Genomic DNA, 17148 nt, shown 5'->3' with positions numbered 1-17148 from the left:
TTAGTAGTGTTGATCGTCTTATTATTACCATGTTGGCGATTTCAAGTGATGTTGGATAGTCTAGTGGTTTTTATCATTCAACTCATCACGCCGAAAGCAATGGTTCGATTCCTCGCGTGGTTGTAATGTGGGAAGTCCATTCCTGATTTCCCCCGCCGTAATATTGCTTGAATATTGCTAAAATCAACGTAAAACCACACTCACTCGCGCACTCAAGAAAAGCTGGTCCCGACGTTAGCATGAAGCGTCACTGGCACACCAGAGCAAGGGTGGCATGGTGGTGTAGGGCCATTGTTTGCTGGTAGTGGGTTCGAATCCATTACCCAGATCTGATTCATGGTCAGTCAGCACCAAATTGGTAAACGCGAATGGTGAGAGGGCGATGGGTTAGTTTAGTGGTAAGAGCGTTGTCACACAGGAACCCGGTTCGATTCCCCATATGGGTATATTGACACCCAGTCATAGTGTACCCTGACGTCATATTGCTGGAGTGTTGCTAGAGACACTGTAAATAACATTATCACCCACATATTCATAGGCCTTTTGCACTGGGATTTCACTCCCCCATTAAGTTAAACACTGTCGGAGTACAAGTCACGTTTACTACTGAATTTGTTTGAACCACCCAATTCTTTCATATTTCTATAGTTTAGCTTAGATGGCATTATATGGTAACCACCCAATTATTACTACAGTTAATCTGTCATGCCATTAACATAAATCATAGTAATATGAAAGAATCGGGTGGTTCTTATCGTTTTTGAGTAGTATATGTACAAGGGAGCTGGGGACCCATTTTAACCCGGAATTCCCATTGGGAGACAGGCTTCGGGTACTACTGGGGAACCATTTTAACCCGGAATTCCCTTTGGGAGACAGGCTTCGGGTACTACTGGGGACCCATTTTAACCCGGAATTCCCGTTGGGAGACAGGCTTCGGGTACTACTGGGGACCCATTTTAACCCGGAATTCCCGTTGGGAGACAGGCTTCGGGTACTACTAGGACCATTTTAACCCGGAATTCCCGTTGGGAGACAGGCTTCGGGTACTACTGGGGACCCATTTTAACCCGGAATTCCCGTTGGGAGACAGGCTTCGGGTACTACTGGGGACCCATTTTAACCCGGAATTCCCATTGGGAGACAAGCTTCGGGTACTACTGGGGATCTATTTTAACCCGGAATTCCCATTGGGAGACAGACTTCGGGTACTACTTGGGACCCATTTTAACCCGGAATTCCCATTGGGAGACAGGCTTCGGGTGCTACTGTGGATCTATTTTAGCCCGGAATTCCCATTGGGAGACAAGCTTCGGGTGCTACTGGGGATCTATTTTAACCCGGAATTCCCATTGGGAGACAAGCTTCGGGTACTACTGGGGATCTATTTTAACCCGGAATTCCCATTGGGAGACAAGCTTCGGGTACTACTGGGGATCTATTTTAACCCGGAATTCCCATTGGGAGACAAGCTTCGGGTGCTACTGGGGATCTATTTTAACCCGGAATTCCCATTGGGAAACAAGCTTCGGGTACTACTGGGGATCTATTTTAACCCGGAATTCCAATTGGGAGACAGGCTTCGGGTACTACTGGGGATCTATTTTAACCCGGAATTCTCCAGATATCAACGTTGAGACAAGCATGGCTTATCGGGGGTCGATTTTGCCCTCAAATTCCAACGGGGAGATAAGTATGGCTTATCGGGGGTCTATTTTGCCCCCAAAGCATGGCGTATTGGGGACCTATCATGTCACGGTATCCCCACGGGATAGTGGGTATCTGAATGACAAGCAGGACACATGGTAGCCACCGTTGGGTGAAACTTGATTCATGTGAAAATAGATGAATGGCACGGCCGCTTTATAGATCTAATTTATGGAGAAAAACGATGGACAAAAACTAAGGTCTGTCACACTGTGTGCAAACATTTATTACGATGCTGTGGAGTGAAGATTTACATCACGGCGACATCTTCATGCTTCCAGTGGAAACATAGGCCGCCCACTCCCTCCGGGCTACAATAAAAGATGACCATGGATTAAAACTCTTGTTTTGTAAAAACCCCGTTGAACTAGCTAATACAAAAAAAATGCATTTGCCATTATGAGCTGAAGTGAAGTTGTTATCATTTTCTCCTGAGTTGCAACATTTAAAGATTTTGAATATAAGATCTTAGAAATTAAAACTGTTTGATTTTTTTTATCACTTTATATTTCTGTTTAATTATTCTAATACAGATGAGCATTACTCGTCATAAAATCAAGACATCTCATTGACCAGACAATGGACATAATTTCATAAGTGAGGTGAATTGGGGTTTAACGTCGCGTCCAGGATTATTGCACTTATATAGCGACGTGGAAGCACGTGTGTGTGTGTGTGTGTGTGTGTGTGTGTGTGTGTGTGTGTGTGTGTGTGTGTGTGTGTGTGTGCGCGCGTGTGTGTGTGCGTGTCTGATTGTACTAGTCCGGACTGATGTCGATTTCTGATTGTACTAGTCCGGACTGATGCCGATGTATAGTGCTAGCCCACTGAGAGACCATGCCACAGTTTAACATGAATACCCCACTCACACACAGTATACTAACACCGAGCCGGCCAGTCCTTGTTTTATCCCCTTAATGCCGAGCGGCCGGGATCGAACCCAGGACCTTCCGCTCTCCGAGCCGACGTTCTACCACTAGACTAGGCGGTCTTACAATTTCGCAACGAATAATGACAATATCTGTAAGTAGCACTTTGATGAAAGTCGTTCTTGTACGTTTACCTTAATAACCGCCGTCGTCCTCCCGTGTGATGTTTAAGCTTGAAGCGAGGTAGTAGGCTTTCCACACGTCGTATCGGACCCTCCTTAGATCATCCTCGATCCTTATCACGTTGTTGACGATGCCGTAGAGAAGATCAAGTAACGCGGTGGTTCGGTTGCCTTGGAAACATAGATGACGTCACTCAGTGTCATGCCAGTGTTTATTAGTTATATACCTTTATATAAGATAGCTACGCGATAAATCGCAAAGAACAATGACGAACGAAGCGTGATTTATTTCACAATAAACGATTGACTGTTCTATCATGACGTTGTTTCTGGAGATTCGAACCTGCGCTCGCAACTCGATGACGTCGTATATATGACGACGTTATTTTTTGGAGGGGTGTGTCCAGTGAATTCTTCACCATAGATGTAGCTGGGAAACGCAGATAGAGGCGATGCCCGAACTATCGCAACCCAAAGCGTGAGAGATACAGATAGAGGCGATGCCCGAACTATCGCAACCCAAAGCGTGAGAGATACAGATAGAGGCGATGCCCGAACTATCGCAACCCAAAGCGTGAGAGATACAGATAGAGGCGATGCCAGAACTATCCCAACCCAAAGCGTGAGAGATATGAAAATTCGTATTGGGAGAAAAGGTACGTGAGGATTGTGAGAAATACCTACCTGTGCATAAAAAATGACTTGTCGGAAATTGCCGCGGTCGGATTCTATTGAGGGAGTCAAGATTTTGTCGGAAAACAATATTTGTTCCAGAAAGTTCTTTCAAAAAATACTTTTGCTTCAGACTGTTGAAAACAAGGAGAAATTGTCTGCCACAAAAATTACATTATGTTTATATAGTTTTAATTAAAAATTTTTTGATTCTACAGCTGTAGCTGAAGCAAATATCTAGTCTCCATACAAATATATTCATGCGCAAGTTCCAGGAAAAAACTGGCAGTGTTTAGGTATTAGTTGTAAGATTTGAGAACACTTTTGTAGTGACATTTTCATATTTATATGATGAGGCAGTTAATACTATTGTGTGTTTTGAGATGGTAAATATCCTTTATTATTTAAGGAATAAACATTAAGTTCATTAATATAATGTTTGTTCCTAAAACAAGATACTTACCATCCTAAACACATTTGATAACCTCTTTGGCTGCAAATAAAAAACGAGTTTGCGTGTGAATATTTTATGTGCGTTTCAGTTACTATTGCAAGTTTATACATATGCTCCAAACCTCATCGATTTTGATGACCTGGCACATATAATCTGCATTAACCCAGAATTGAATAGTTAACATTCGGGACAGGGAGTGGGTGGATACTATTATACGCAGCCTTGGCGCTGATCGAAATCGGGGTGACTCCCATGCATGGTCAGTTTCTTACTTGGTGTCGGCGATGTCGGTGGCACGATGTGGGCGGTGGAGATGTCGTAGCTGGCACAGCGGCAGCATCCCAGGAAGTCGATGCTTTGGTTGTAGTAGCAGTTGTCACAGGAGTCGTTGGCGCAAGGGTTAGCGTGGCCGACCAACACCTCATAGTCGAGTTCGAATCCAGTTATCCCGTAGTTAGGGTCGGCGTGGTAGTAGAGCTTGAGATCAGTGTCATACCCGACGTTCACTGTTTGGGAAAAACTATAAATAATAGCACCTGAAATGTGCTTCTATATCATTATGTTAGTTATGAAGAGCACTTAATTCAAAATTCCCTATAAGAAATATATCATAATATAAATACTAACCATAAACACACAACTTTTAAAACATGGTACAGGATACTGCCCACACAGAAGAACATTTGAGGGTATTATCTACATACAATTCCAGTGCAGCCACTACACATGACACCGCAAAAACCTCTTAAGTAAAACAGGCACAAACATTACTACAATTATTGTAAGGTAATTAGGTCATAAAATCAAAATTAATCGGTAGGATTTAATCTTCTACATCATAATTCCCAACAATACCAACCTAACAACACCATCCAACAATACAATCGCAACAATTTCTCACCAACAATACCACCCCAACAATACAACCCAACAATACCATCAAACAAAACCAGCCCAACAGTACAATCTCAATCTCAATACCACTCAAATATACCACATAGCTATACAACCCAACAATACCATCCCAACAGTACAACCCAAAATACAATCCCAACAATACAACCCGACAATACAACCCCGACAATACAACCCCAACAAGACACGCCGATAATACCATCCCGACAACACAACCCCGACAATACAACCCCAACAAGACACGCCGATAATACCATCCCGACAATACAACCCCAATAATACGACCCCAACAATACCACACCAACAATACCACACCAACAATACCATCCTGACAATACAACCCCGACAATTTCACAAACGTCCGCAAAGAAAGATTCCAATGTTTGCAGACAGTTGCCTCACCGCTGTAGGTGTGGTTCAGATCGATGTAAGAGAAGTCGCACAGTCTACGGACGTCCACCTCGCCGTTCAAGAATTCCAGGTAGCCACACCCGCACGTGCTGCCACACCCTTCCATATCTAAGCGTAGAAACCTGAACACCAAACATCGCACGATGAACCACATTTCACAGACACACTGACTACATCTCTATCGTTGTATCGTGATGAGGGGAGTTGACTTTAACGCTGCACTGAACGGGATTTCAGTTATCTGTGAGGTGATATGGAGAGTGTGCATGTGAGAAAGAGTGTGGAGGTGAGGTAGTGAGTGAGTCATATGAGGACTTCGAGTTACAGTGTATAGGTGTTGTGAAGGCCCCGAGGACTTCGAGTTACAGTGCATAGATGTTGTGAAGGCCCCGAGGGCTCCGAGTTACAGTGCATAGCTGTTGTGAAGGCCCCGAGGACTTCGAGTTACAGTGTATAGGTGTTGTGAAGGCCCCGATGACTTTGAGTTAAAGTGTATGGGTGTTGCGAAGACCTGAGGACTTCGAGTTACAGTGCATGTGTGTTGTGAAGGCCCCGAGGACTTCGAGTTACAGTGCCGAACCCGTGTCCGGACGAACGTCAATATTAATGGGAGTTTCACGTGTGTGTGGCTTGTCACATTGACACAGTGTACTACATCCGAACCGACCAGTCCTTGAGCTATCCCTTTAATCCCCGGCATACCATCATTTAACGTCTTTCGGTATAACGCGACCGGGATAAAACCACCGACCTTCCGCTCTCCAGCAGACACTCTATAAAAGAGGCGATCCCAGCTTAAAGGAAAGAGATACGTGTACTTCATTCCACATCGATTTTGATGACATTGCAAAAGGGGAGTGAGTGAATAATGTTTTAAAATGCATACGTAGCTTTGGCGCTAATCGGATATTGGGAAGGTTCCCATTCAGTTTCTTACTTGATGTCGGCGATGTCGGTGTCGGCGATGTCGGTGGCACGATGTGGGCGGTGGAGATGTCGTAGCTGGCACAGCGGCAGCATCCCAGGAAGTCGATGCTTTGGTTGTAGTAGCAGATGTCACAGGAGTCGTTGGCGCAAGGGTTAGCGTGGCCCACCAACACCTCATAGTCGAGTTCGAATCCAGTTATCCCGTAGTTAGGGTCGGCGTGGTAGCGGAGCTTGAGATCAGTGTCATACCCCACGTTCACTGTTAGGGAAAAACTATAAATAATAGCACCTGAAATGTGCTTCTATAGCATAACGTTAGTTATGAAGAGCACAGAATTCATCATTCCTTATAAGACATAAATCATATAAATTAAATATAAATACTAACCATAAACACATAACTTTTAAAGCATGGTACAGGACACTGCCCACACGTTCCTACAGTGGGGGGTATTAACTACATACAATTATAATGAAGCTACAACAAATGACACCGCAACAACCTCATACGTGGAGGAGGTTCTACTCACGAAATCATCTAACTATTATCACCTCGTAAGGTTTTTATCGTAGGGTAAACCCCAACAATACCAACCTAACAACACCAAAAATCAAGACCCGACAGTACCACTCCGACAATACAACCCCAACAATACAACCGACCAATACAATCCCGACAACATCACTGCTACAATACAACCCAACTATACAACCCATCAACAAACCCCAACAATACATTCTTGACATGAGTCCAACAATACAACCTCGACAATACACCCCAACAATACAACCAAGACAATACCACCCAACAAGACACACCAATATACAACCCAAACAATACAACCACGACAAAACACCCAAACAATACAACCCCGACAATACCACCCAACAATACAACCCCAAAAATTTCCCAAAAGTCGACAAAGAAACGGTTTAAATGTTTGCAGACATTTGCCCCACCGCTGTAAAACATGGTACAGGACACTGCCCACACTGTTCTACGGTGGAGGGTATTAACGTCATACAATTTAAATGAAGCCACTTCAAATGACACGCAATAACCTCTTAAGTAAAACAGTCACTACTCACTAAATCATCCTACTATTATCACCTCGTAAGGTAATTGTCGTAAGGTAAACCCCAACAATAACAACCTACTAATACCACCCGACAATGTCATCCGACTATACAAGCACGACTATAAAAAACCCACAATACCAACCCCACAATACTATCCCAACCATACAACCCCGAATATAAAACCCCATCAATACCACCCCCACAATACCATCCCAACCATACAACCCCGACCATAAAAACCGAACAATACCACCCAAAAAATACCATCCCAACCATACAACCCCGAATATAAAACCCCATCAATACCACCACCACAATACTATCCCAGCCATACAACCCCGACTATAAAAACCCACCAATACCACCCCCACAATACCATCCCAACCATACAACCCCGACTATAAAACCCCATCAATACCAACACCACAATACTATCCCAGCCATACAACCCCGACTATAAAAACCCACCAATACCACCCCCACAATACCATCCAAACCATACAACCCCGACTATAAAACCCCATCAATACCACCACCACAATACTATCCCAACCATACAACCCCGACCATAAAACCCGAACAATACCACCAAAACAATACCATCCCAACCATACAACCCCGACTATAAAACCCCATCAATACCAACACCACAATACTATCCCAGCCATACAACCCCGACTATAAAAACCCACCAATACCACCCCCACAATACCATCCCAACCATACAACCCCGACTATAAAACCCCATCAATACCAACACCACAATACCATCCCAGCCATACAACCCCGACTATAAAAACCCACCAATACCACCCCCACAATACCATCCAAACCATACAACCCCGACTATAAAACCCCATCAATACCAACACCACAATACTATCCCAGCCATACAACCCCGACTATAAAAACCCACCAATACCACCCCCACAATACCATCCCAACCATACAACCCCGACTATAAAACCCCATCAATACCACCACCACAATACCATCCCAACCATACAACCCCGACCATAAAACCCGAACAATACCACCAAAACAATACCATCCCAACCATACAACCCAAACTATAAAACCCCATCAATACCACCACCACAATACTATCCCAACCATACAACCCCGACCATAAAACCCGAACAATACCACCAAAACAACACCATCCCAACGATACAACCCCGACTATAAAACCCGAACAATACCACCCCCACAATACCATCCCAACCAAACAACCCCGACCATAAAAACCGCACAATACCACCCAAAAAATACCATCCCAACCATACAACCCCGACTATAAAACTCCATCAATACCACCCCCACAATACTATCCCAACCATACAACCCCGACCATAAAACCCGAACAATACCACCCCCACAATACCATCCCAACCAAACAACCCCGACCATAAAAACCGCACAATACCACCCAAAAAATACCATCCCAACCATACAACCCCGACTATAAAACTCCATCAATACCACCCCCACAATACTATCCCAACCATACAACCCCGACCATAAAACCCGAACAATACCACCAAAACAATACCATCCCAACCATACAACCCCGACTAGAAAACCCCATCAATACCACCCCCACAATACTATCCCAACCGTACAACCCCGACCATAAAACCCGAACAATACCACCAAAACAATACCATCCCAACGATACAACCCCGACTATAAAACCCGAACAATACCACCAAAACAATACCATCCCAACGATACAAACCCGACTATAAAACCCGAACAATACCACCCCCACAATACCAGCCCAACCATTCAAACACAAACGTCCACAAAGAAACGGTTCCAATGTTTGCAGACAGTTGCCTCACCGCTGTAGGTGTGGTTCAGATCGACGTAAGAGAAGTCGCACAGTCTACGGACGTCCACCTCGCCGTTCAAGAATTCCAGGTAGCCACACCCGCACGTGCTGCCACACCCTTCCATATCTAAGCGTAGAAACCTGAACACCAAACATCGCACGATGAACCACATTTCACAGACACACTGACTACATCTCTATCGTTGTAATGTGATGAGGGGAGTTGACTTTAACGCTGCACTGAACGGGATTTCAGTTATCTGTGAGGTGATATGGAGAGTGTGCATGTGAGAAAGAGTGTGGAGGTGAGTGAGTGAGTGAGTGAGTGAGTCATATGAATTGTAAGAGAGACATTCAATGAGACAGATCGTAGATCGAAGATGGTTACCGCCCCACTGAGCGGAATCTCAGTTACGGGTGGGGTGATAGGGTTTAATGTCAAGGTAATTGCACTTCCATAGCGACGTGTATGTACACGTGTGAGTGAGTGAGTGCGTGAGTCGTGAGAGAGTATGTAATTGTGAGTGCGCGTGTGAGAGAGAGAGTGTAGGTGAGAAAGTGAGTGGTAAAAATTGTTCGAGAGACATCCAGTGAGGCAGATCGTAGATGGTTACCACAAAGGTCAAACACAAGAATACGGCAATTGTTATGTACTACTTGGTTCATTTAACTGAGTGATGTGTGCTCAATGATCCGTAACTGTTTGCTCAAATACTATTCATAGTTCCCGGGTGCTTAAAACTGTGTGACTTTGAGTAAGTGAGCTTAGTTTAACGCCGCTTTTAACAGTATTCCAGTTATATCACGGCGTGTCAGCTTAATGTGGGAGGAAAGCCCGAAGTGATGCAGGTCTCAGACGTTTACCACTTCGGGGAAACCCACGAGCACGGGTATGGTGCTGACAAACCTAGAGACATAATCGGGGCGAACCGGGATTCGAACCCACAATCATAGGTTTCTGGCGTGCCCAAGGGACGCAACTCTGCACAGCGAATCGCGGCGCTTTAGACGACTGGGCCACCCGTGCTTCCGTGTGACTTTGAAAGTGCTACATGAACACAACAAATTTCCGTCAAATTTCACATGCAAAAACGAAAACAAAGATTTTTAAATGTATTTTTTAGTGTACAGTGTATAGGGTGTTGTGTAGGAATATACCTGATGTTGACAGTCCAGGGCCCGTGGTAGTAGGAGATGTTGGGCATCTTGATGGTGTAGTAGCATTCACTTTCGTTGACGAAGGTGCTGTTGCCCTGGAGATTGGAGATGACGCCGTCCGGTTCGGCGTTGTTGTCGTAAATCCTGCTGCAAGCTGGGACATCCACATAATTTAGTAAAGATCCTAAATACGAGTAGAATTTTAAAAAAAATTTCTGTACCTTAACAAATAGGGTCGGTGGATAAAGCCCAGTGGTCAAAGCGTTCGCTCATCACACCGAAGGCCCGGGCTCGTTTCCCCATATGGGCACAATGTGTAGAGCCCAGTTCTGGTGTCTCCCGTCGTGATATTGCTGGTATATGTTGAAAAGCGACGTAAAACCGTACTCGTCTCACTCGTCTGTAAAGAAAAAACGTCCATCAACTTACATTTCTGAACTGGAATAGGCTCCGAACCATTCCCGGAATGGTTCCCGTTACACGCGCAGCACCCCATAAAGTCAGGGATGACGTCATCGTCGCACTGGCAGACATCCCCCTCGCAAAGGGCGCCCCTGCCCGGGGTCACGTGGTACTTGAGGGCGAACCCCTTGTGATGTTGTGTTGGCAGCCCCTCGGACCGGAACATGAAGGTCAAGGACACCTCGTTGCCCATGAATACTAGGAACAAACAGGTGATATTGTGTCAATACATTCTCAGAATAGACCACTTTAACACATGGCGCTATTTTCAGTTTATATTTCCCCTACCAGTGCATATTAATAATTTATGTCATGAAAAGAAGCTTTGTCACAGCAGCAGTAATAGTGGTAGCAGCAGTAGTAGTGGCGGTAGTGGTAGTAGTAGTAGTAGTAGTAGCAGTAGTAGCAGCAGCAGCAGCAGTAGTAGTGGCGGTAGTGGTAGTAGTAGTAGTAGTAGTAGTAGTAGTAGTAGTAGTAGTAGTATCAGTAGTAGCAGCAGCAGTAGTAGTGGCGGTAGTGGTAGTAGTATCAGTAGTAGCCGCAGCAGCAGTAGTAGTGGCGGTACTGGTAGTAGTAGTAGTAGTAGCAGCAGTTGTAGTAGTGGCGGTAGTGGTCGTAGTAGTAGTAGTAGTAGCAGCAGTAGTAGTGGCGGTACTGGTAGTAGTAGTAGTAGTAATAGCAGTAGTAGCAGCAGCAGCAGTAGTAGTGGCGGCACTAGTAGTAGTAGTAGTAGCAGCAGCAGTAGTAGTGGCGGTATTGGTAGTAGTAGTAGTAGCAGCAGCAGTAGTAGTGGCGGTAGTGGTAGTAGTATCAGTAGTAGCCGCAGCAGCAGTAGTAGTGGCGGTACTGGTAGTAGTAGTAGTAGCAGCGGTAGTAGTAGTGGCGGTAGTAAAAGTAGTAGTAGTAGTAGTAGCAGCAGTAGTAGTGGCGGTAGTAGTAGTAGTAGTAGTAGTAGTAGTAGTAGCAGCAGTAGTAGTGGCGGTAGTAGTAGTAGTAGCAGCAGCAGTAGTAGTGGCGGTAGTGGTAGTAGTATCAGTAGTAGCCGCAGCAGCAGTAGTAGTGGCGGTACTGGTAGTAGTAGTAGTAGCAGCAGTTGTAGTAGTGGCGGTAGTGGTCGTAGTAGTAGTAGTAGTAGCAGCAGTAGTAGTGGCGGTACTGGTAGTAGTAGTAGTAGTAATAGCAGTAGTAGCAGCAGCAGCAGTAGTAGTGGCGGCACTGGTAGTAGTAGTAGTAGCAGCAGCAGTAGTAGTGGCGGTATTGGTAGTAGTAGTAGTAGCAGCAGCAGTAGTAGTGGCGGTAGTGGTAGTAGTATCAGTAGTAGCCGCAGCAGCAGTAGTAGTGGCGGTACTGGTAGTAGTAGTAGTAGCAGCGGTAGTAGTAGTGGCGGTAGTAAAAGTAGTAGTAGTAGTAGTAGCAGCAGTAGTAGTGGCGGTAGTAGTAGTAGTAGTAGTAGTAGTAGTAGTAGCAGCAGTAGTAGTGGCGGTAGTAGTGGTAGTAGTAGCAGCAGCAGTAGTAGTGGCGGTAGTGGTAGTAGTATCAGTAGTAGCCGCAGCAGCAGTAGTAGTGGCGGTACTGGTAGTAGTAGTAGTAGCAGCGGTAGTAGTAGTGGCGGTAGTAAAAGTAGTAGTAGTAGTAGTAGCAGCAGTAGTAGTGGCGGTAGTAGTAGTAGTAGTAGTAGTAGTAGTAGTAGCAGCAGTAGTAGTGGCGGCACTGGTAGTAGTAGTAGTAGCAGCAGCAGTAGTAGTGGCGGTATTGGTAGTAGTAGTAGTAGCAGCAGCAGTAGTAGTGGCGGTAGTGGTAGTAGTATCAGTAGTAGCCGCAGCAGCAGTAGTAGTGGCGGTACTGGTAGTAGTAGTAGTAGCAGCGGTAGTAGTAGTGGCGGTAGTAAAAGTAGTAGTAGTAGTAGTAGCAGCAGTAGTAGTGGCGGTAGTAGTAGTAGTAGTAGTAGTAGTAGTAGTAGCAGCAGTAGTAGTGGCGGCACTGGTAGTAGTAGTAGTAGCAGCAGCAGTAGTAGTGGCGGTATTGGTAGTAGTAGTAGTAGCAGCAGCAGTAGTAGTGGCGGTAGTGGTAGTAGTATCAGTAGTAGCCGCAGCAGCAGTAGTAGTGGCGGTACTGGTAGTAGTAGTAGTAGCAGCGGTAGTAGTAGTGGCGGTAGTAAAAGTAGTAGTAGTAGTAGTAGCAGCAGTAGTAGTGGCGGTAGTAGTAGTAGTAGTAGTAGCAGCAGCAGTAGTAGTGGCGGTAGTAGTAGTAGTAGTAGTAGTAACAATAGTTATGTACCAGTATTAGTGGCGGTAGTGGTAGTGGTGGTAGTAGCAGAAGCAGTAGTAGTAGTAGTAGTAGTAGTAGTAGTAGTTGCAATAGTTATGTACCCGTAGTAGTGGCGGCAGTGGTAGTTGTGGTAGTAGGAGCAACAGCAGCAGCAGTATTATTATTATTAGTAGTAGTAGTAGTAGTAGTATAAGTAATAGTAGTAGCAGTAGGAGTAGTGTTGGTAGTAGTAGTGCTGGTAGTAGTAGTACTATTAGTAGTAGTAGCACCAGCAGTAGTAGTTGTAGCAGCTGCATTAATAGTAGCAACAGCAGCGGTAGTAGCAGTAGCAGCAATAGTAGTAGTGATAATAGTAATTATAGTAGTAGCAGCAGCAGCAGTAGTAGTAGTAGCGGCTGAAGCAGTGGTAGTAGTAGTAAGTAGTAGTAGTAGTGGTAGTAGTAGTAGTAGTAGTAGTAGTAGTAGTAGTAGTAGTAGTAGCAGCAGCAGTAGTAGTAGTAGTAGCAGCAGTGGCAGTAACAGCAGTAGTAGTAGTGATAGTAGTAATGACAGTAGTAGTAGTAGTAGTAGCAGCAGCAGTGGCAGTAGCAGCAGTAGTAGTAGTGATAGTAGTAATGACAGTAGTAGTAGTAGTAGTAGTAGTAGTAGCGGCTGAAGCAGTAGTAGTTGTAGTAGTAGTAGTAGTAGTAGTAGTAGTAGTAGTAGTAGTAGTAAATACAGAGAATACCCCGGTATATTCCCCATAGCAGCGTGTACATGCCGACTGTTACTGAAAGCTTTAAAACGTCACCCAGTTCACATCTTTTCACTTACTGTTGTAGACGTACCCTAGCGACACAGCGGCGACGTCGCAGATCATGTCGTGTGTCACGTGGCCGTTGACGAACCGCAGGTACCCGCAAGAACATTCAGCGCATTTCTCCATGTCCAATTCACTGAAACTGGTTTAATAGGTTGATTCAAAATCCCTCAACCAATATGTTTTTGGTCTATTAGTTCACAGTTTATAATGTGATGAGGTGAGGTGAAATGAGGTTTAGCGTCGCACCCAAGATTATTGCACTTATATAGCGACATGCATGAGTGTGTGTTTAGCCACTTGATATCGAGCGCCAGGCAGTGTAACAAGTACCATCTTTTAACGTCTTTTGGTATGACGCGAACCCTGGACCTTCTTTTTTTTAATGTAAACTGAGGGCTAAAACAGTATGTCGCTTTAAAAAAAACAGACGAGGTTTACTGAATGTAATATGTGTAATCACATCCGAAATCACAATGCAACACATTGTAAGTGGTGTTTGTTATACAGGATCAAACGATGAGGGATTCAAGGGCACTATTAGGAAACTGGTCTCATGGGTTGGCCATTACTGTGTGTGATAGCCTCGGGTATAAATGCAGGCTCTCGCTTTACGTCATGCTGAGGCACCTGTGAAGATCCGGGGTAGAATAGGTCTTCAGCAACCCATGCTCGCCGTAAAAGGCGACTATGCTTGTCGTAGGAGGCGACTAACCGTATCGGGTGGTCAGGCTTGCTGACTTGGTTGATGCATGTCATCGATCCCAATTGCGTGGATCGCCTGTCAAGTAACGGGCCATCGACCTGCTAATTGTCAGGCGGGTACAGCTTAATATTCTCTCTCTCTCACGTGCACGTTTTGCACACTTCTAGCTCAATCAAACCAAATAAACTTTAGCGTCTTCCAACATTTTGCACACCTCTATCTCTAAGCTTTTCAGCATCAGCAATGTTGTGCACACCTCTATATACAAAGTAAATTAACTTTTCAGCGCCATACCCACTTTGACACCTCTATTTCAAACCAAAATTAAGTGCTGAGAATACTCAACGTTATGCACACAAAGGTATCTCAAAAGTACATTCACTTTTCAGCAGAATTAACATTTTCACAAAACAATACAAGGAAGAAGAAACTACTGCAGTAGGGGAAACGCCTACCTCAGCTGGACCGACCAGTCTTTGGACAACCCTGAGGGTTTCTGAATCTGGAAGAAACATTCGTTTTCCCCCGGATCTGGGCCCATGTAGTCGTTGCTGTCGATGAAGTCGCTGGAGTTGGTCAGGAGATAGCTACAATTCCCGTGCGCAGCTGCGACAAAAAACAGAAACCGTGAGCCATTTCTAACTGTTTACACTGAAACCCCGTCAATCTGGAAAGCTCTCTGTCCGGACAATTCTGTCGGAAACGTCATAATACAAATAGCAGGGGAATGCTTCGTTATTACGGAAGATATTGCTGAAAACGGTTTCGTGCGGAATAATGAGGTTTTCCTGTTTTGATGTACCCAATTGGGATTATTATTATTAACAAGACGGCTGGCCAATCAGAGAGGGGAGTTGTCAAACGATTAATTGGGTTTGTTACGAAAATACTACAGAGCACGGAGGGACAAATCTTCTGCTGGCTCTTCGTGTATCATCGTGATCTCTGGTCACTTTTTTCCTGCTGCAGGAATCATATGCTTAGTCTCATATGCTTACACACCGGACAATGTCGCTGGCAGGCTGAAGACCGCTACCACGACGACTGCGGTAAGCATCTTTAAGGTTCCGTTGCGACGGACAACTGAGTATCTCATCACAACTCGACTGTTTTAAGCTGATTTTATTTGCTTTCTAGGTATGGTTCTGAAAGGCCATGATTTTGTGTTTGTTTTTCGGTACAATTTTTAGCAAATGTTTAGCAAATCGGTATATGTAGTTATATAGATATATAGATAGATATATTCCCAAGGGATCTCTTGGGGGGATGGGGTAGCCTAGTGGTTTAAGCGTTCGCTCGTCCGACTGTGAACCGATTTCGATTCCCCAGATGGGTACAATCTGGTACATTTCTGGTGTCCCCCGCCGGGATATTGCTGGAATTTTGCCAAAAGCGGGGTAAAACCTCACTCACTCACTGGAAAGGGATCTGAGGAGGCAGTTTGAATACACACTGATCCGATATTAACACTGATGCCAGTGTTGCTCATTGACTCTTGTAGCTACTGGAACCACTTTCACAGAAGACCCGTGAAGATCCGGGGTAGAATTTTTAGGTCTTCATCAACCCATGCCTGCCGTGAAAGGCGACTAACGGGATCGGGTGGTCAGGCTCGTTGACTTGGTTGATGCATGTAATCGTATCACAATTGCGTGGGTCGATGCTTATTATATTAATAGATGGATCATCTGGTCCAGACTTGAGTATTTACAGACCGCTGTCATACAGCTGGAATATTGCTGAATGCGGCGCTAATCAACAAACAATCAAATTTTCACAGAACGACCTTAGCAACACTAACTAGACTTACAATAGTTGTAGCACACAGATCGCTTTGTGCATGCGGCCAAACTGGTCCCCGTTCCACAAAGCGATCTTAACTCAAAGACAAACTTAATTCTCATGCGTATAATATAGACTTCCCTCAATCGTTTTGCTAACAGAACTGTTTCCACGACGATTGTTGATGTACCAACGTGATTCGTTACTCACAGTATCGACCGCTAGATGGCGTTCGATAACTTAAACATCAGCGTGATTGAGATACATAACTCACTCACTGAAATAATTGGTAGCGGCCTGATGCTCTCGTCCATGTCTGGGTGAGTCACTATAAAAGAAATACCCGGATGCAATGATGGAAGCCGTCTTTGTGGTGCACTTTCTCCACGTGTCCGGTTATTACCGCCAGATGAGAGGGTCGGTGATGGGACAGGTTATACACCACCTCCTGTGTTTGTTAGGTAATGGTATACACACATCCATCAACTCGAACAAAAACATGTCCATGACAGTATCCAAATCCAGATCTCAGGACTTGGCCGCCGCAGACACAAAAACACGTTGTTCTACCAACCAGAGGGAAGATCCAAACAAGGAGGGAAGCTTTTAGTATGGAATACCATCAGGGACATAGTCGCGTTCTGGAAACTCAATTGGATAAGCGGAGATTGTGATATTACGGACTCAGCGCAATGTCAAAATGTCAAAGAAAAGCAGTTAATGAGAGAGTGAGTTGGGCTTAACGCCGCTTTTAACAGTATTCCAGTTATATCACGGCGTGTCAGCTTAATGTGGGAGGAAAGCCCGAAGTGATGCAGGTCTCAGACGTTTACCACTTCGGCGAAACCCACGAGCACGGGTATTGTGCTGACAAACCTAGAAACATAATCAGGGCGAACCGGGATTCGAACCCACAATCATA

General features: G+C 44.9%; 1 protein-coding gene across 2 annotated transcripts; it reads right to left on the bottom strand.

Annotated features, from left to right (window-relative positions):
- Positions 1-1917: 1917 nt before the first annotated feature.
- Positions 1918-15527, bottom strand: LOC124142498. Of its 2 annotated transcripts, XM_046511007.2 has the most exons (9): positions 15447-15527; positions 14900-15050; positions 13753-13880; positions 10639-10869; positions 10210-10363; positions 9062-9192; positions 4157-4390; positions 2771-2929; positions 1918-2018 (listed from the first exon to the last, which is right to left on the bottom strand). In XM_046511007.2, the coding sequence occupies exons 1-8, from the start codon at positions 15499-15501 to the stop codon at positions 2772-2774; spliced, it is 1242 nt and encodes a 413-aa protein (XP_046366963.1). In that variant the 5' UTR covers positions 15502-15527; the 3' UTR covers positions 1918-2018; position 2771. The 2 variants fall into 2 exon arrangements, with proteins under 2 accessions (XP_046366963.1, XP_046366964.1); XM_046511008.2 differs by lacking the exons at positions 1918-2018; positions 2771-2929; positions 4157-4390 and adding exons at positions 5202-5332; positions 6148-6396.
- Between the last annotated feature and the right edge of the window lie 1621 nt (positions 15528-17148).

This window comes from Haliotis rufescens, unplaced genomic scaffold (genome assembly GCF_023055435.1).
Source record: "Haliotis rufescens isolate VD_foot unplaced genomic scaffold, xgHalRufe1.0.p SCAF_8, whole genome shotgun sequence".
NCBI lineage: Eukaryota > Metazoa > Mollusca > Gastropoda > Lepetellida > Haliotidae > Haliotis > Haliotis rufescens.
The sequence above is the reverse complement of the archived record's forward strand: the minus strand, read 5'-3'. Positions and strand labels throughout refer to the sequence as shown.

Excerpts from the sequence above, each read along its gene's own strand:
- LOC124142498 (XM_046511007.2), bottom strand. The coding sequence starts at position 15,501 with ATGCTTACCGCAGTCGTCGTGGTAGCGGTCTTCAGCCTGCCAGCGACA. Across the intron at positions 10,364-10,638 it reads GCCTATTCCAGTTCAGAAAT|CTTGCAGCAGGATTTACGAC; the intron begins GTAAGTTGATGG and ends TGGATGTCCCAG. Across the intron at positions 9,193-10,209 it reads CCCTGGACTGTCAACATCAG|GTTTCTACGCTTAGATATGG; the intron begins GTATATTCCTAC and ends TTTGGTGTTCAG.